General features: G+C 42.8%; 2 protein-coding genes across 5 annotated transcripts in view; one reads left to right on the top strand and one right to left on the bottom strand.

Annotated features, from left to right (window-relative positions):
• LOC122560756 (transcription factor 20) overlaps positions 1-14,777 on the top strand; it is a 60,292-nt gene extending 45,515 nt beyond the window's left edge. For all 4 annotated transcript variants that reach the window (XM_043711804.1, XM_043711805.1, XM_043711803.1 and 1 more), the window contains 4 exons: positions 2,921-8,334; positions 10,975-11,068; positions 13,012-13,061; positions 14,612-14,777. In XM_043711804.1, the coding sequence (XP_043567739.1) occupies positions 2,947-8,334; positions 10,975-11,068; positions 13,012-13,061; positions 14,612-14,635 (5,556 nt within the window). In that variant the 5' untranslated portion in view covers positions 2,921-2,946 and the 3' untranslated portion in view covers positions 14,636-14,777. The remainder of the gene's footprint in view (positions 1-2,920; positions 8,335-10,974; positions 11,069-13,011; positions 13,062-14,611) is intronic.
• Positions 14,778-15,649: 872 nt separating this feature from the next.
• Positions 15,650-20,573, bottom strand: LOC122560447 (sterol regulatory element-binding protein 1-like). The gene is made up of 4 exons (XM_043711080.1): positions 20,489-20,573; positions 20,121-20,326; positions 19,101-19,215; positions 15,650-18,424 (listed from the first exon to the last, which is right to left on the bottom strand). Exons 1-4 carry the CDS (start codon positions 20,571-20,573, stop codon positions 18,204-18,206), a joined length of 627 nt encoding a protein of 208 aa, XP_043567015.1. The 3' UTR covers positions 15,650-18,203.

Raw genomic sequence — 20,573 nt, 5'->3', positions numbered from 1 at the left:
TTAAAACTAACCTGTTTCATGAAGCTTTTGGTCACCTCTCCTGACATCCTGAGGGTTTGGTATCCATTTCTGCCGAAATGTTTCCTTTTAAAAAATATTTTTCAATGTTAATTGTGGTGTACAAATGCTATTGTCAAAGTGTAAATAATTTCATGTAGTAATAGAGGAATTTAAGAATTAAACGTTTAGAAAGAGCTTGCATTTATATAGTACCTTTCACAATCTCAGTGCATCAATGTGCTGCTTTAGCCAATTATTTGCCTTCTATTGGATTGTTGTCGTTATTAGAATATGGATAGCACACCAATCAATTTTCACACAATGAACTCCCACAAACAGCAATGTGATGACTTGCTATTTGTGATATTGATTGAGTTAAAATATTGTCCTGGAAACCAGGGAGAACTCCCTGTTGTTGTATTAAATAGTGCTACGGGTTTGTTTCTGTTAATTGAAGAACAGATAGGGAATTAGTTTAATGTCTCGTTGAAATGACAGCACGGACTGGATTATGCGCTCAAGTGTCTGGAGTCTAACCTGAGCACTCAACTTGCTGCTGGAGATACACATATTACCAAACGATCCAAGGCTGAAACATTAATGTGTTGCTTGTTAACTGTGGAGCTAGGTGGATAGTAAAATTCTGCTCATGCGCTGAACCTTTGTGTGACCCCAGAGAGTTCATACAACACATTAATAGAATGTCCTGTAGGCACAGCGGAGGCTGCTCCCCCAAGCTCAGTGCTGCGTCGAACAGAAGCTTTCACTCTAAGCTTTGAGCTGCTAAGTGCTGGCTGGGAGTGCTTGACACTACTGCCCCATCACTTCTCCCTTGAGCCCAACATCACCCTTTATTAATCAACAGGAAATATATGTTTACATAAAGGTAAATATCATCGAACAATAGAAGAGTTGATTTTCAATGCTGATCGAAATCTCTGGCCTGTGAGCTGAAAATGAGTCCAGGCAGAAGCTTTATTCCTAACTGTCGCCTTCTGTGTCTGTGGTTGGTTCTCAGCAGCATAACCCTCTCTAAGTGCATGTATTAATGTACTTTGGAAAGATTAAAATGCTAATGGTGCACACAGGCAGCCGCATAATGACAAAGCAGTGAACACAATGATGTGTTTCCTGGTATCAGCTTTCAAGGAGCAGAGAGGCGGATGATTAGAAATCAAACTCAGCCAATCTGTGATATTGTAACAGCCAGGCTTGCTGGTAGAAAAGGCATCTGCTATCTCCATGTTATTCTCCAATAATAGATACAAGCCTTTGCAAACCCTGTCAAAATTACAGAAAACAAACCGATATTGGTGGACCATTGTTTCTCATTGAGAATAACAGGAATTACAGATCCTGTGTATTATAGAGAATAGCAGAGACTGCAGTTGCCTGAATGTTATAGTGAACAGCTCAGACTGCAGCTCTGTTTGGTGGTAGCAGTATTTCCTCTGAGTTGCAAAGTGCTCAGTTCAAGGACGATCTAAACATTGAGGATAAAAATTAAAGCCTAATTCTGCAGTACAATACTGAGGGAGTAGTGCACATGTTGCAGCTCTTGTCTTTCAGGTGATTGTTCAACAAACCAAGGCCCTGTCTCCTCCCTCAGGTGAGTGTAAAAAAACTCCATGGCACTATTTTGAAAAAAGTTACCCCTCAGTCAACACTTAAAAAAAAGTTTAACTGGTCATTATCACTCTGATTTTCTTGGTGCATGTTGTGTGCAAATTGCCTGTTACTATTTCTCAATTGCAACAGTGCCAATACTTAAAGTATTTTATTGGTTGTCAAGTCACTTTCTATTGCCTGCTGGTTGTGACAGGCAGTATATAAATGCATTTATATCTTTATTATAATGAATCGTGGAGATTGCAGATCTATGTATATAATTTGAGTGATCAACAGAGACAACAGGCCCTTGTGTGTATCATAGGCAATAATAACGATTGCAGATCCTGGATAATTATGCACTATAACAGAAATTGCAAGATGCTATATGTGTAACAGAACAGTAGAGAGTTCAGACTCTGTCACAGAGTTTAGCAAAGACTTGGGCATGTCAGATTAGTAAAGACTGCAGGTCCTGTTATACAGTAGATTATCAGATACAAAAGAACCCTGTGTAAAGAGACCACAACAGATTATCAGAGACTGGATTCGTGTATACATCAGAAATTAACAAAAATGGAAAAGTATTTTATATATATTACAGAGACTGCAGATCCCTGTTTAAGGCAAAGATTTTTTTCCCCAAATGTGCACTTTATTCATAACATCTGTAAAAGTGTATAACATAAAGTTTGAATTTGGCATTACACAAAATACAATACAGATCAGTTTCTTTTTATACAATACCATGCTGTGTCTCACCATACTTGCCATTCCAGGTTATATTCACATTTTATTCTAAAGGTATCTGAAAATGGTTTGTGTTTGCAAGGATACAATGTACAAGTGTTTAATATCCAGAAAAAGGTTGGTGTCCATTGCAGCACAGGAGTGGGGCTATGGGCCAGACGTGTACTATGTAGAGCAACACTGAGAGTGCCTGACCAGTTTCTACAGCAATGGAGAAGGGACTATTGCTCTATCTGCCCAGTTTTTGTGTTTCACTGTGGTTATGCATTTCAGTATTTTGATGCACTCCAGAACATACTCCTAGTGTCTCCAGATGAAGGAGACAAAGGATAAAAGGCCCCAGCTCCCACTAAAGAATATACCATTGTTATTAGCAGAAATGAGAGGCCAAGTGTATTGTACAGAATATTTCACATCAGATGCAAGACTGAATTGGGAACTATTTATAGCTGTTTTAGAGCAATTACCGCATCAGAGACTGTCAGAGGCAATTTTGCAATATTTTATCAGCAGAAGATGGCAAGTATATTTATTGTTCTGTATGGTTTTTGTTCATTCACAGGGACCAGTGACACAAGTTAAAAGGCCATGCAGTCCTTCCGAGATCCCGGGGCTTTCCAAAGTAACCAGCAGACCTTCCAGCAGGTCCGGGCTGACTCATCTCGGTTAGACAGCTACAGGCAGCAGAATCCAGTTGCTCAAAGCTATGAGGCCCATGGGATCACGTCAAAGGAGTATTACAACCAGCAGTCTTACCAAGGCTATGGCAGCAACACCGCGGGCACTTACTACAGTGGCGTGAAACAGGCCTCTGCTCAGCAGCCACAGGCTCGAGCTCTGAGTGCGGCATCAAGTTACCAGAGTGGAGCGTACTCCAGGCAGTATCAGGGCGAAGGCCAAGCTCCGAAATGGGGCTCCCAAGCTTCGTCGGTGGGAGGGCTCTCTCAGTACGGCCAGGACTCTGCCTTTAAAAGCTCTGCCCCTTCCACGGCCGCTGCTTACCAACAGCAGCACATGCAAGGCAACGCCGGCAGGACACCTCCTGCACTGTCCAACCAACAGAGCCACTTCATACACCAGGCCCACCACAAGTCCATCATGGGCCAAGCCTCCCCTTACATTGCCAGGCCAGCCCAGTTCAACCAGACCTTTCAGTCCTCGCCCAGCTCCTATCCCACTGTCCAGGATTACAGCCAACCTTCCCGCCCATATGATGGCTATGGCCAAATGCCAGCAAGTTCCCAGTATGAGAGGCAGAGTGCGGCCACACCGGACTACCCCAGCCAGGCTGGCTATGCTTACAAAGCTGGCATGGCCAAGAGCGGGGGCTATGACCAGAACAAGGCCACTCAGGTCAAACAGCACAGCCTCCAGTATCATAACCAAGCAAAGATGCACCTTCTCAATCAGTCACCTCAAGTGTACTATCAGCCGGACGCCCCAGTCAAATCTCCTGAGCAGTTCTATCAAACCTTCAGCCCCACTTCGAGTCACTCTCCTGTCTCCACGGTGGTAAGATCACCATCATACAGTTCAACCCCCTCCCCATTAATGGCCACCCCCGAGTCCCTGCAATACAGCCAGTCCACTGAGGCTGACATCAAGTCAAATGTCTCTCATCTGATGGCCCCCGCTGTCACCTGTACCACGCAGAGCTCCAGCAAGACCCCAGGACCAAGTTGCAAGGAAAAGCTTCCAGAGAAATTACTGTCGGATGGAGCTTTCAGCAGCCTTGTCGCTCTGAGCTCTCAGGTGGAAAACATTCCCAGGACTGTGCAGCAGCTCTTACTTTCCAACACCCTCGCCCCTCACAGGAAAATGGGCAAACGACTGCCTAAAAAGTCGGAAATCCTAAAGGAGTTGAAGAGCTCCGAGGAGAGCCTGTACTCTGAAGAAGCCCTGGGCACACCCCAGTCAGTGCAAGCTGAGCTGCAGGAGGGAGACTATTCCAGCAGCTCTGAGGAGCAACTGGACAAAATGCCATTCTTCCAAGGCCACTGCAGGAATTCTGTCAACCTGGATGCTTTGAGAAAGAATCTGGATACCATTCTGTCCTGCTCAGTTGCCTCATCTAACGACATGGCTGCAGACTCCAAGTCGGACAACTCTGCTCAGAGTGGCGAAGCTTGCCTGACATCAGCAGACTTTGAGAAGTTGGCTACTGATAGACAAGCTCTCCTGTTTGCCAAGGAGGATATGAAATCCTCCAGTGTTATTATTCTAAAGGACTCTTCCAAGGAGAGGCTGGAGGCAGAACTGAAGTTTAACCATTTTGGAGGGGACAAAGAAAGTAAAGGGATACATTTCAATCTGTACAATGCTGAGAGTTTTGCAGGCCACTTAATCCGCACCAAACGTCCTGGTCAAGGCCAGGCCCTTGTGTCTGATTGCAACAAGAGCACAGTGAAGAGTGACTGCTCGATGATGACAGAGGGTTTTGGTGATGCCTCTTACAGCGAATCCCAGGCTTTCCCCCACACCATGGAGTGCAGTAACACAATCCAGCCTTTAGCAAGCGATTACAGAGAGAGCCTGGTGTCTAACAATAACCATGAATGCTACTCCTCCCAGATTCCCGGAGGCCCTCAGGATTTGGAGAAACTGAAGGCACTTGATTTGCCAGATCCGAAAGGGAAGGAGACCACCCTGGCGTGGGAGGAGCTCAATGCCAACCTGTCACAGTGTGACGTTCAGAAGAAATTCCTTCAGAAACTCCAGGCCAACTTCAAACAGGAGCAGAGAGCATTACAGAAGGAGTTGACTGCTGTGCACATGGTCCCAGAGATGGAAGACAAGAGAGAAGGGAATGAGGAGGAGAAGCCAGAGAACGGTGGGAGCAGTAACTCTGAGCAGAGAGTGTCTACCGTGGAGCAAATTGAGAGCACGGGGATGAAAGTGGAAGAAGATGAGGAGCTCGCTGTGGAGTCGAAGGGAAGTGCAGTTTTACAGGATGTAAGAAAATCTGTTATCTGTGACATGTCCCCCACGCGTCAGAGTGTTAAGGAACTGGTCCCTGCACATTCTGAAGGGGAATGTAGCTGCTCAGAGGACAAGCTGAGCAGCACTGATAGAGGAGAGGATAGAGCAGCTTCCAGTCCTGCCCCTCGTTTACTGCCACACTCCGTCATCCATGTGGGACCTGCAATCGGTGCTGAGCCCAAGGTTGGACAAGGGGTTCCGGCAGGAGCCGAGATGAAGCCTGACGGTGAAAGTGGCAAATGCGAAGATACCGGGGAGGGCACAGTCCCTGAGCCACAGGCCATGCCCCAGCCTCTGGGTTTCCCAACGCTGCCCTCTGAGGTAGTCAGCTCAGCGCTGACTGAGATAGAGAATGCTCCCTCAAAGATGCCGGAGAGCAAAGGGCTGAGGGTCCGAAGAGTGTCATCCAGAGTAGGGCAAGGAGCCACTTTTAGGGGCAAAGACCATGCCCCACCTGAACCAGCAGAGAACATCCAGCCCCTCAAGGTAGTGCCAGTTGGCAAGCTGAGATGTTTGGGTTCACAGCGAGAGCGAGCTAAAAACAGAGGGCCCCAGGAAGTTCTCAGTGTCTCAGAGCCTACTCGAATGTGCACTCGCTCTTCCAGTGCTTTACTGGAGCCTGAGGTGAGTGTCCAGTCCCGGGCTCTCTTGAGGAAGGGGATGGTTGCTCAGCGGGACGATGGTCCAAGGGAAACAGGCTGCAGCTCTCGGCACAGGGTGAACTCCGACTCAGACAAGTGTCTAATCCAAAGACAGGGAGGTTCCAATCCAAATCTGAGAGCTCACCTGACCAGACCCAGCAGCATGCTGAACAGACCCAGTTATGGTCTTCATCCAGAGCAACAGATAAAGAGCCAGGAGCGCTTGAGCCAAGAGGCTAGTTCATATAAATCTGTTGTACTGAGAGCCAGAACTCGGGCCCAGGGAATGGTTTTGCAAAAAGATGTCAAACAACGCAAGAGCTGCAATCCTGTCCCCAGTCGATGCTTGACCACCAGACATAGTTCTTCAGTGCCCAAGCCTCAAAGACAACCGACCCCCAGACAAGAGGCACTGGACTATGTCACAGAGGAGATGACAGGCGAAAGATTAAAAGCACGAAATTCAGCTTTAAGGCTAGGGGGCCAGGAAGACCAAAGATGTCCCTTAACGCATCCTTTGAAAAGAAAAGGTTACTGTACCCTTTCACTGATCCCGGCTAAACGGCAGCATCAGATGTTGAAGGCCAACGACTCAAGGACAGAGAAACTAAAACATCTGGCCAGCCCATGTCCATCAGAGAGCAGTCACCCAACAGCTCAATCTGTGATGGCCAGACCCATCCAAGGAGAAAACAGTGAAGGGATAACGGAACGTTGTCTCAGTAAAGCACTAACAGCCACTGATGGTGGTGCCCAGCCTGTTCTCTCTCTTAAGACCCCTCCGAAGACAAAGATTCTTCCACCTCGCAAAGGTAGAGGCCTAAAACTAGAGGCAATTGTGCAAAAGATCACCTCCCCAAACTCAAAATCATTCGCTTGCAGCAACTATTCAGATAGTAATGTGACATGTTTGACCCTGGACGAGATCCTGTCCCTGAAAGAAGAGAAACTCACTGAGAACTCCAGCAGTGAGGTAGAACAGGTGTTAGTTGAGCAAAACAAAGTGACAGCCAAAGATGCTTCTTCAAAGATTGCCCTGGTGGAGTTGAATAAAAAATGCCTTATCACATCCAAGAGACTCAAAGAGGAAACAGAGTCACCAACTGAGGAGAACAGCAGTAGTCAAGCGAAGGCTGATGGAAATTTATCTGTAGAACCAGAAAGTGTGGAGGCAGAAGACAGGCAAAGTGGGAAACTTTCTCCAAAGGACAGAACCACAGAAGAGAAAGAGGGGAAACAGCTTGCCTCCCCTTCTTCTATTTTGTCTTCTGTTTCAGAACCAGGCCCCAATGAAGAGCTGGAGCATCCTCCAGGTGACATGGAGCTGAAGAGGCAAGCCCCACCTCCAAAGAGGCGCAGTCACCAGGCAGGAAGTCAAAAGGTCAAACAAGCCAAGAGTAATTCTAAAGCTCGAAGGCCTGCTGGACGAGGCAGCAGAAGAAGAAGAAAGCACCTCAAAGGGAGCAAGAGTACAAAAGCTGCCCACAGACGAAAAAGTCAACTGAAGAGAAGAAACCTTCCCCTCGTGGAAACCAAAGAGCCAGTGATACGATTAAAGTACGTGTCGTATAAGATGCCAAGAGCAGAGAACAACGCCAAGAGCTTTTCCCCTTATATTCGTGTTGAGAAGAGCAATGAGGTATCGTCTATCTGTACAGTCATTAACACCTTGCCGGAGGAGCAGTCCAGGTTCCAAAAGATGAAGAAAAAATCTTCATTCTCACAGCCCCCTGTATCAGTCAGCAAGACATTGCCAACATCTTCAGCTATGTTACCAGGGCCAGTGGTGCTCGATTCCGCCAAGCAAGGCTGCCTGGTCTGCTGCTTATGTGGAAGACCCAAGAATCACAAGGAGCTCGGAGATCTCTTTGGACCCTATTACCCAGAGGATTATATACCACCAGTGACAAAGAGCCAACATGTCAAGGGGAAGTTGGAGATAAAGAGTGAAATCAAAGAGAAGCAAGACGAGCTCACCGTGGAATCAAAGGTTGCTGACTCGGACAACGAGAGTGCTGTCAGTATTACAGCAGAGGTCCCGCCAAGTTTGGAGAAGGCTCCATTCGGTCCAGAGAAAGCGACTGAGGTAGAAGATCAGAACCCGCTTAGGACTAGCTCGAGAGAAAAATGCAAAAAGCTGAGTTGCTACTGCTGTGAGAAAACGGCTGAAGATACTGAGCTGAAGAAAGTGAAGAAGAAGCCAGGCTCAGAGGAGGATCTGCAGGCCCCTGAGCTACCCCTTGACCCCCATGAGCATTGGTTACACGGAGCCTGTGCTGTGTGGACCAGTGGAGTGTACCTGGCTGCTGGGAAGCTGTACGGTTTGCAGGAGGCTGTGGAGATGGCCAGCGAGATGGTGAGATATGAAACTCCGATCATTAGTTGGGGGCCGGGACATACTGCCTCTGCAAGCACCACAAAAATGAACTTGCTGCAAAGTGACCATAAAAACATTGTGCATGAGTCCGAGGCGTACAATAATGCAGTCACGCTGGAACTACTAAATTCTTTTTTAAGGGTTATCTGGGTTAGAACAACCTTCTTGTGTGCAAAATTGAGTCCAGCTTAGAGTAAGGCTTAGAGATAATCCCCACATTGGCCTTTGATGGGGAAGCGGGGGATTCCTGAGGGATGGCAGACTGGAATCACAGTAGTGCACTCCCTATTGACCATCCATCCGACAATAACAGCACAAGTGAAGGTAATTCTCCCTTCCCCCAGGCAGATATTAGACTGCAAGGCAGCTTCAGGAGGTAATTCAGGTTCCTCTATCTGGTGGCATGGAGTCTGGGGAGAGACATAGAATATAGCAGCAGGTGTAGGCCACTCTGCCCTTTGAGCTTGCTGCACCATTCAACGTGATCATGGCTGATCATCCAACTCAGTCCCTTGTTTCCAGAGCCTTGGATCCCTTTAGCTCGAAGAACTGTGTTTACCTCCTCCTTCAGAATATTCCGTGTTTTGGTCTTGAGCACTTTCTGTGGTAGAGAATTCCATAGGCTCACCCATTCTCTGGGCGATGATATTTCTTCTCGTCTCAGTCCTAAATGGCCTACCCTATATCATTAGGCTGTGACCCTTGATTCTGGACTCACCAGTCATCAGGAACACCTTTCCTGCATTTACCCTGTCTAGTTCTGTTAGAATTTTACAAGTTTCTATGAGATCCTCCCTTATTTTTCCAGAAAGGTTAAGGATAGTGAAGCACTCACAATGCATTGCTAATGTTCCTCAGCACAACAGTCTCATTATAGGGGCTTCAAAACAAGCATTGTGAGGAAACACCAAAAGGAAGCTTTAAGGAGCATCTTAAATATACTTGAGAAATTTTAAAGTAAGTTAAAGGTATTTGGAATGCAGCAAGGGAGTGGGACTTAATGAATAGCTCTTTCAAAGGCACAGTGAACCAAATGGCCTTCTGTGCTGTACAATCCAGAGTCAAATCATTATAAGGTAGTTTTCTCTTTCCTCCCTAAGCCTTGTAGCAAGATCACCGGCCCCTCTCCAGTGCTGCAGCATTTATCAATTTGTCCTCCATAAATCTTGAAATCTATTTTTAAATCTCCTGCTACCAACTAGGTATGCAAAGGTAATCTTTCGCTATTCGAGTTCATTAAGTCCTAACAGTTTCTCAGGGATGACATTTTACTGTTGTTTTCATGTTGCCTTGAAAATGCACGCATTGGTTCTACCTCAGACTCTTGGTGTGATATAACAGGGAATGACACCACTTGGCTCATTTTGCCCTTTCTCAACTTTTTAAAAGGCCTGAAAATTTTCCCTTTCAAGTGGTTGCTTTTTGAAGATTACATTTTTTTAAGTTTCCAATTTATTTGGATTATTCTTCCTGATCCCTTCCTCAGAAAATGGTGTTACTGTTTCCTTGCAGAGAAAGGCTAGTTTAATTTTTTGTCATTTCCGGGAAGGTCCATCCCAGTATTTTTTATGAATGGACATCTCATCAACATTAAGTAATCTAACCCTTTTTTTTGACTGAGTATTGGTGCTAAGAGAAATGGGGTGGCGAATGTAATTCTTGATCATAGAAGGATATGAAGTAGCTTGGAGCATGTGGCGTCAGTAAGGCAGTACAAATAATTTTTTTTCTCTGGCGCCCGTGCTGTGGGAGTTTGATCAAACCACTTCGGATTATTTTCCTGCTGAGTGGTAATTGTATCTTTATGTTCCATCACTGCATTTGAAGTTTTTTTTCTCCCAGAGTGAGAATCCCAGCCAGTATCACACTGGTACTTTACGCTGTTGAAATGACTAATAATCTACCCTTGTCAAACTAGATGAGCCAAAAATAATTATTCTTACATCCTGAGAGTTGGGACAAAAAAAAACTTAACATAGTCCATTTTGTGTAGTAAATGGGCCTCGGGTCCTTCAGAAGTGTAAACAACAGCTGTTAGATACAGAGCAAAACGATTAACGGCGGGTCCTGGGTCAACAAAAACAGTATGAGCTTTAATATCTTGAAACAAACCAAAGTGCTTGATTGGAGACGTTTCTAACAAAGTCTTAACAAATTGAGATATATAAGGAGACATTGGGACAGGTGACATGACACAGGTTTTAAGCTTCTTAAAGGAGGATTGGGGAATGGTGAGGGAGGGATGCAGAAGGCTTTAGGAAAGAAATTCCCTGCTTGGTCTGGGCAGCTGGTAGGATAAAGAGAAAATGTCTGCACAAAAGGCCAGAGCCAGAGAGACAAGGCATTCTTGAAGGGTTGTAGATAATTCCACTTTAAAATATTGTTACTCTCCACCAACTTTGTTGAATGAGCAGTTCCTTGCAATCTTTCTGCGGGACCAAACACACATATTTTTATTCACAGCTTGCTTCCCTGGTGCACATTTGAGTAGAAGCAGTAGTTTTAGAGCTCAGGACAAAGCTATTGACTTGTTTATTGTATCATTTTTGGAAAGTGAAACTTCGGTCCATTTGCTTCTTTTAACAAAACAATTGTCCTGTATCTATTGTTTCTTGACAGAAATGTTCCACGTGCGAGCAGGCGGGTGCCACTCTGGGCTGCTACACCAAGGGGTGCAATCAGAAATATCATTATATCTGTGCCATTGAGTCAGGTAAGGAGGACACCATCTCTCAGTAATTATCAAAACTGTTCCCCCCCCTCTATTTAACTCAGCTATAGTCAGTAAACAATGACACAAATTTAACACATAAATCCCCTTCCATTCTGTGCCCAAGACGGGTTCAACAGTGCCACAATCTCTTACCATTCCACCATTGCACCTTGAATGCACCCAAAGGGGATTGAACCTGATACTGTTGACACAAATTTGATCCACACTGGCTGTTTACCCAAGATCTGAGTTGCAGCAACATGCGCTCTCGTGCTTGTTGTAGGCTGGAGCGATGATCAGTGCTAATAGAGATTCCATTTCTTTTTTCTGTTGTGTGGCTAACCAGGAATTCCCTGATTCTACCTGCATTTGGAACTTATTGGAAGGACCTGAGGATTGATGCTCACTCAGCTTGATAAATGCACTTCCCTTCTCCATCAAATCCTGGGGTAGAACACAAACCTGAAGCTGCTTGTTTAGAGGCAGTGCACTACCCACTCTGACACAAGATTTCCATTTAAATACAATGACGGATTTTTATTTGTAGGGAATTGATATATAGTTGAAAGGAAAATTATTTCCGAGCTGTGAAGAAGTAGTGTTGGGCAAATGGGATTAACAGGATACTTTGGGCGGCATGGAGGCTCAGTGGTTAGCACTGCTGCTTCATAGAGCCAGGGACCCAGATTCGATTCCAGCCTTAGGTGACTGTCTGTAAAGAATTTGCACTTCCTCCCCGTGTCTACATGGGTTTCCTCTGAGTGCTCCAGTTTCCTCCCGCAATCCAGAGATGTGCAGGTTAGGTGAATTGGCCATCTGAATTGCCTGTAGTGTTCAGGGATGTGTAGGTTAGGTACATTAGTCAGCGGTAAATATTGAATAATAGGGTAGGGGAATGGGTCTGGGTGTGTTACTCTTTGGAGGGTCAGTGTGGACTTGTTGGGCTGAAGGGCCTGTTTCCACACTGTAAGGATTCTTTGACTCTGCCAAATGGCATAGGCAGGGTGAGCTGAACGGCCTCCTGCTGTGTTAAGATTGAGCAGTAGCCAAAAAAAAAGTTCTGCTATCGGGTTCAATTTTAAAATAAAGCTAGAATTGAAAACCTACACCTGCAAATGTAATTTGTATCGATGTCTAACCAGACCTCTTCCATGAGCCACAAAACTGTACTCTATGCCTTGTTAACCTTAGAACTGGTATTTTCTGTGCATCTTCAGGACCATACAATGTCATAATAGCAATAAATACTTATCACACCTGGTACATATCATTGGAAATAAATTGCAATGATATAGCAAAAGTAATAAAACAGCACCTTTCACAACCTTAGGATGTTTCAAAGTGTTTTATAGCCTCTGAAGTACTGTTGTGCAGTGTAATCATTGTTGTAAGCAGCCAGTTATCCCACAAATTGCTGCTTCCACAAAAAGCAATGGTGGTGGTGAAGAGGACACTATTGGCTGGGACTAAAGTTCCCATCAAGCTGTGCACATGTGGCCATGCAGCAGCCTGGAGGAAACTAAATATATAGGTGGCTATTCAAAAGATTCAAAGGGATCATGCATTGAAAGAACCTGGTTGTGGAAACCAATCTTTTAAAGCGACATTAGCTGTGACTTTGGATCACTATCCTGCTCCTCTTTTAGATAGAAAATTGGGATCTTCCTAATCCACATGACAGAGCAGATGTGGCTTTGGTTTAATGTCTCATCTGAAGGATGACATCTTTGGTAATGTTGTAGTCTCTCTGGGTTGGTTTGTCAGTCTTGTTTCCGTACTCAACTGCCTAGAGTGGAGTTTGCATGGACAATCTTTTGATTTTGAGGCACAGTTGTCACTTTATCCCAAAACAATTTATACTGCTTCTTACCGTTTTGTAAATGCTATTGAGCCTGCAGTAATTATTGTTCTTTTTTGCTTTCACTCATCCCCTCTTCCCACAGGTTGCCAATTAAGTGAGGAGAATTTCTCGATGAAGTGCACAAAACATAAGGTAGGAATGAAATGAATTTGGAGAGCTGCATTTTGAAAGCATCAGTTTCCTTTTACCTTTTTCACCCCAAAGTGAAAATTATAAACAAAAGGCAACCTTATAATACTGAACTGCAGGGTAGGAAGTAAATCTAAGTGTTCAAATTGTTCTTCTACATTTAATACTTTGGTCCAGAGGCAAACAGGCAAAGTTCACAAGTGGGTGGATGTTTGTATGCTACACATAGAATTTGTGTGCAGTCACCTTGATGTGTTTCTTCATTTTAATCAAAGGTTTCAAACTATAACTAGCATCAGAGATAATAAAGCTGAAGGTTTTCATTGCTGAGATCAACAATTCACTATACCAAAGGATAAACCGCAGGATCACTTCTAACTTGTCCCAGCCTTGTTCGTGTTCTATACATGAGCTAACACTGTATTAGAAGTGAGCAGCCTCTCACAGAATTAGTGACTGGTATACCTATGGCTGGAGATCTATATACATTGAGGGCAGACCGTTGACTGGAATATCATGCTCGTGTCTTTGGATCTTGGAAACTCCACTTTGCAAAGCAACTGCTGTTGTCGAGAAATGCAGATACTAATTTGCATTAAGCGAGATTCCATAAACTGCAATGAACAATGAACTGAAATGCTGGCTTGTTATTTGAGTTAATGTTGGCCATATCATTGGGAGAACTTGCCTGCTCATGTTTTAGTAGCATTATGAGATTTATTCAGTATGTTATTGGCATTCCTTCATGCATTAAACTGTCAAGTTAAATTAGAAGCTAGAAGCTATGTTCTGACAGACTGGTGGACTGGGTGTTTAGAGTGGCATTGTGCTAATTTCACAAACTCAAAATGATTCATTTACAAAATTAATTGATGCCTATTAGAAATTTAATATCCTTCTGGTTTGGAAAATAATATTAACCTGTTAATACATATAGCATTAATTATATCTTTTTTGAATGCAGTGCAATGTTTGCCTACATACATGGTCAACTTCACCACTAGGTGGAGCATTGTACTGGCTTGTGCATAATTGGAGCCACGCTTTGATTATCAATAAAGTCTTTATATCACAATCACAGCTTAATGGTGACACAGCATCATCTAACCATTTCCTTATTACAGAAAACAAATGGAAAAAAGTTGTGTTGCTATCAGATTAGAACCACTGTGATTACTTGGAATGAATACAATCAACACTGTCAAACCATGATTTGACATTGGGGATGATCAAACTAATGTGGTCTGGATAACTGATGGGATCAGGTGGTTTCAGTTAAATTTAGAACTTTGCGAAAAAGCATTTTGTTCTTTCTCATTAATGGTATGACCTCATGGGTGCAACTCCGTATGCACAGAAGGATCACAGTAGCCATTTTTAACACTGACACCTGAGCTCCTGCGTTGGGAACATTCACTCCCATCTTGTTCCTTTATGTAGAATACAATAGTGAGGTACCGTTCTCCTGTACAATTTAAACACAACCATAGAGTGAAATGTTCCTCTAATTATTAATCGTTCATATAACTGATCTAATTTTCCTCTCTTTTTAGAACATATTGTCTAAAACACTATAACAGCAGGAAAGTTCCACTGTGCCAAGCAACAGTAACACAAAAGGTGTTAAATACAGACTGCAAACCGAGAACAGTCAATGAATGTATTGTAAAATAGTGCAGTAAAAGGAGTGGAAAAATACCAAGATATCTGGAAAGTGACGAGGACACCAACAGATTGACTCTGTTCCAGTCAGTCAATGTATTTTCTCCCCCATCAAATCCTTGCTGCATTTTTTTCCTGGGGACTGGTTTGGTGGTGGGGGTGGGTGGGTAAATATTAATAGGTTCTGCATTTTTCTGAACTGCAAGATGCCTGTGTAAACACTGATAATTTAAGAAGCTCCAAACCATCAATTGTCTTAATGTTGCTGTGTAGATAATCTTTCGAAGTGGGGAAATGTGGTGTTTTGCAAGGGGCTAAGAGAGGATAGAGGAATGATACCAACCTGCAGTCTGTTAATGTATGATAAATGAAAACTTTACAGATGAGGACAGTCTAATTTGTTAAAGTAACTATCAAAATACATTTTAAAAACAAAAAGAAACACATCTGATTGCCTTGTCATTGTTTTTTTTCCAAAGTTTTTTGTTTTACCAATTTTATATTGTAGAAAAATGGGTGATACGCCGGTGTCTCCAGAGTACTACAGGAGATTGACTGACTGTGGCAGTGAGTTCTCCCTTTATCACACTTAGCAGTATTTAATTATTTTGAGTTTACAAAATTAATTTTTTGTAATTTTTTTAAACAAAAGACAAGGTGGCCATCAGATCACCATGGAGACAGTGTCAATCATAAACTCTGGAAATGTGATCATGAATTACATTTCCTATGATTATCAGTACACCCAAATGTTATAAAGATGATTATTGAAAATTAATGGAACTGAAGATGCCTAGGTAGTCTGCTATCTATTGGGAAGAGACCCACAACTTTAAAGCTCCTTTCAATGTGTAATGTAATGTACTGTATATGTACCTGTAATGCAATGCCACTTTTTAGGAATAAAAAGCTGCAGAAAGCAATCTAGCTTATTTGCATAATTGAGCAGATCTTTGTAATTATTTTTTACTTGTACATTTTGGCTTGCCATATTTAATGTGGCGAAATTACATGATACATTGTTTAGACTTCTAGGAAATTTCAAATTTCCTCCTCGAAAAAGGTTGTGGCTGTCAATTAAAGTATTTGCAACTAAGACTTACAGATTTTCGTTAAGAAAAGGTATCAATGAATATGAAATAAGTTAATGTATAGACGGGTCATGATCCAACTGAATGTTGGAACAAGCTTGAATGACTTCCCTATGTCCCCTTTTTCTTTATCTGCATTCCATTTCCTTGACCATCTCCTGAGAATGAGTATAAATGGGTCTTGGTTGCAGTTGAGAACACAATTCGACGAGCTTATTTTCGGATCAACAAGGCTGCCATTACTCTATAGCCAGGCACAAAAATTAAAAGTAGACATTTGAGGGACTGCTTCTGAAACCAATGGAACCATATTCCAGCACTGCTGGGAGAGGAGAGAAGTCTAACATGAGTTCCAAAAATCAATAAGCAAACACTACCCTATAAAATAATTTAGCATCAACCAGAAACAGCCAATTCTGTGCTACAATATTAGCATTTTGTGAACAGCAGCACATTTCTTGATTCTAACGTTGCCCCATCGCAAACAGAAGTGTGCAAATAGCATAGAAGTTTCCGGACTAAAAATTAAAACATAAAAACAGCAACTCAATCCTGTGCTTTTAAACATATACTGCTAGTCACTTTTGAAGTCACTTAGACCAGCACTAACTCTCCCCTGTCACAGCTCCTTAAAAGGATGTATACAAAAAAGTTAGGAGGTTGTAGAAATGAGCTTAAGAGAAGTGTAAAGACTGTTGTAGGGATTGGTTATTGTGCAATGAAGAAAAGTGATGCCTGTTTCAGGGGAGAGAGGAATTATTGAAAGATGGTTAAACTAGACAAAGAAAGCTACCCATTTGCTGTTTCCTAATTCTCGTATGATCAGAGTGTTAAGGCCTTGGGCAAGCGATGCAGATGAGAAAGAACTTTTGTTTTTAAACATAGTGACTGATTATGACTTGAGGCTTGCTACCAATGACAGTGGAACAGGAAATTACCAATGATTTCAAAAGGAATTAGATGAAGGAAATAAGTCTGTAGGGCTGTGGGACCAAAGCAGAAACTGTAGCTAACTAGACTGCAGTAAGTAGAGCTGACATGGACCCATGACCCAAATGGCTTCTTGTTAAATGACTACGATCTACCTTTTCAAAGCATTGAACAGAATTGCTAATATAGATATGGATGTAATTATAGAAAACTGAGATAAAAGGCGGCTAGACAAGTAATTGAGAGTAAATCGTAGTGTGTAATATACTCTCAAACCCACACTGAATAAAATGGTGTTTTTAAAATGATTGGTCATTGGCCAATTGCACAAGAGTCTTTCCTCTAGACCATGTTAATGATGTAACTGTTACAACTGTGATTTTAATTAATGAGAAAAAGGTAAACAAAACTTTGTACTGGCCCACAAGCTTCATAAAATTGTAGAATGCTTACAGTGTGGACGTAGGCCATTCAACTGATCGAGTCCACACCCACCATCTGAATAGCATCCCACCCAGACCCACATCCTTACCATATCCCTGCATTTCCCATGACTAATCTACCTAGCCTGCACATCCCCGGACACAGTGGGCAATTTAGCATGGCCAATCCACGTAACATGCACATCTCTGGATTCTGGGAAGAAATCAGAGGACCTCAAAGAAACCCAGAGGGTGGAATTGAACCCAGGTTCCTAGTGCTGAGAGGCAGCAGTGCTAACCACTGAGCCACCATGTCACTCTCCTTCAAATTCTACATATTCTCTCACACACGAGTACAACCCAATTCAGGAAACCACCACATGTTGTCCACAATGTTGCACACAGGAGTTTAATGTCCTCTCCTTCATAACTCTGAACAGGACCTCAATTTAATGCCTCATCCAGAGCGCTGCAGTTTCATCAGTTTGGCATTCCCCAAGTCCTCTGTTCAAATCCATGTGCGCATTCAAACACAGGTGCAGGTAACTGATCGGAACTAAAGTGAGCATTGTGCTTGCATGTACCCAACCTCTCCAAAATCCAGAACACCGAAAAATAATTGAAGATTTGAAAAAAATTAATTGAAAATTCATGCAAATACTTCAGAGTAAAAAAAGTTATATTTTATCATGATACTTCCATTTGTGTTATTTTAATCATATAAAAGTATATTGCACAAAAAAGCCCAGATTGGCTTTATCATTGGTGCAGTATTATAAGGGAAGCTAAGCTTCTAGAGAAACAAGTGCTTTTAATTCTACAAAAATGAATTTGCTGCATTCCAACTTATCTTAAAAAATTATAAATATTTTTATATGTACAGTTTTAAACTATGAAAATACGATTTTTATTTGACCAAGTCATTATTTTAATAAAAGAACTGTGCTGCTTCATTTGGGGGGGGGTACGTGTACACTATGTACAGTCACAATGATTGTGGGTGTGGGGTATGTTCTTATACCAAAAACAAAAGAAACATTTCAACTTGTGGTGACTGTAGTGCCACTACCCAGTTTCATGATCATTTGCTGGCAATCATGGAGAGTCCGTTTATCACCAATCTTTTCCAAAGTGCGAGCTGCTTCTGCCAGCATACCCACACGCTGGTCTGGAGCAGACAGGAAACTTGGGGGCAGGTAGCGACATGCTAACAGGAGAGCTTCAGCTTGTTCCCGTCGACCTGGGTGGGTGTCAGACTCACCTATCAAACAGAACCGGAAAGGCAAAAATGAGCCAGCAGTCAAACATAGGTGTGGAAAGGCACTCAAAAGGTTGGTAAATGAATGTTAAAACTTTCTTGATAGATAAATGAGCCGCACAGTGTAATAAGCCAGAGAGATCCCAGTTTAAAGTCCCATTATAAAGGTCAAAACGCTGATATTATCAGTGGCAGGTATATTTAGTTTCAGTACTTCTGGACCAGGGAGCAGATAGGAATAAATACTAACCCAGTTTCCCTCTTCTGATCACTATCCTCTTGGACCTTTCAGTGAAACTATGCTATCCTCAAAGGTTTTCTGATATCCATATCCAAGCTGACCCATTAAAAACACCGATTTCAACATGGTACACAGGACTGCAAACTGTACAGAGTCCAAAAGAATGAACAGATTCCTCGGGTGTGAATGTTGTTATGTGTGAATGTCAATCTTATGACCCACTGTGCAGAAGAATGTTTCTGGTCATGAGACAGCCAAGTGGTCCAGGAAGCCAAGCATCAAGTCCCAAACAAACTTGAATCCCATATAATCTTTGCACGGAGCACCAACATTTACCCGTTCATGGTTTACTGATTTGAAAGGGGGTGGAAATGAACTTTTATACCTAACAACTGGCATTTGAAGATCAGTCTAAAATGCTTTAGGTACGCTACTTACCAGCTTTGAGTACTGGGGTTGTGACCCGCCTCCTAAGACTGCGGTCCAGTAGCTGGTGGGTACGGGTTGGACTGGCTCCTGCCATTAACCTGGCTGTTGCTTCATGTAGAAACACCTAAAAAATAAATTACACCAAAACATTATATCTTTAAGCAAAATTACTGTGGTCGGTTGTCCTGTCAACATTCCTCACTTGTTCTTCCTCCTCCCTGTCTCATCACTGGATTCATTTTAAGAATTGTTATGCTATCAATGATTCAAACTCATCTCCCACCCTCTACCCAAAATCTCTCAATTGCACAGCTCCTTTCTCTCAAATTGTAAACTTAAGCAAAACCTGCACTGCCAGGAATGCGCTCGTTTAGATGAGACTTTAAACCAAATTCCCATTGCTATTTCATTTAGATGTAAAAGATTAAAAGATGCACCATTCCCAGCATGACAATGAAGTGTTATCGAGATTATATTCTCTATTCAAATTGGAACAGAGATAAAGAGGAACATATTCTATCACAGGGGAGTTGGTCAGTGGAATCCTGTATCACAGAGGGCTGTTGAGGCTGTGTTGTTTAGCATTATCAAGGCTGAGGTAGAGAGACTTTCAGTCAGAAAGTGTTGTGGAGAGAAGGTATGAAAGCAGAGTCAACAATGATCAGATCAGCCATGATCTCATTGAATAGCTGAGTCAAAGACCTACTTCTGGACTACATTGTACAGTCTTATAACATTAACCTCCTAATCTACTAACAGAGAGGTGAGTATTTCTAAGTATTGCCAACGACACTCTGAAATATGCTTCTAAGGATGCATCTCACTTTGAATTGCCTTCCTTCTATGCGTAGCATTTGACTCTTGTTGAGCATTTCTTTCCTGAGTAACACAGTCAAGATCAATAACTCAAGCAGTGGAAGTTCACTGATCACTACTCACAATTCCATTACAGAATCCAGTGGTACTCTTTTTGAGTTGCAAAGTCTCTTAAAATAAATCCCTCCAATCACCATATGACAACCTACTTACTCTACGGAAGGCTGGTCTGAATGTTTGAGACAGCTTCCTGAGGCTGCTAAGGTCCTGTTGAAAGCCTCTCAGCTCCAGTGGGGATGCCTGGTGCATGGAGTTCACAGGCTGACTCATGTTGATCTGTTGCTGCCACATACTGGTTCTGGTAATGAGCAAGAGATCACACAGCAAGAGCTGCACTGCCTGAGAAAAGAACAAACAATCTCAATCACATACCACTTTGCTGCTGCAGTAACTGATGTGATGAGGGTATTTTAATGCTCTGTAATTATTTAGCCATCGCTCCTGCACACTCAGTTGAAAAGTCGCCACACTAGTTTATAGCTGCTTCACTCAAACTTCTTTTTATCAATTAATATGAGCACTTTCAACATGGTCCCAAAGTTCCACAGGTAAAAGCTGCTGCTGATTTGGTGCTCCATTACAGGTAGTGCGAACACAATTCTCCAT

The sequence above is a fragment of the Chiloscyllium plagiosum genome, chromosome 21, assembly GCF_004010195.1.
Source record: "Chiloscyllium plagiosum isolate BGI_BamShark_2017 chromosome 21, ASM401019v2, whole genome shotgun sequence".
NCBI classification, from domain to species: Eukaryota; Metazoa; Chordata; class Chondrichthyes; order Orectolobiformes; family Hemiscylliidae; genus Chiloscyllium; species Chiloscyllium plagiosum.
The sequence above is the reverse complement of the archived record's forward strand: the minus strand, read 5'-3'. Positions and strand labels throughout refer to the sequence as shown.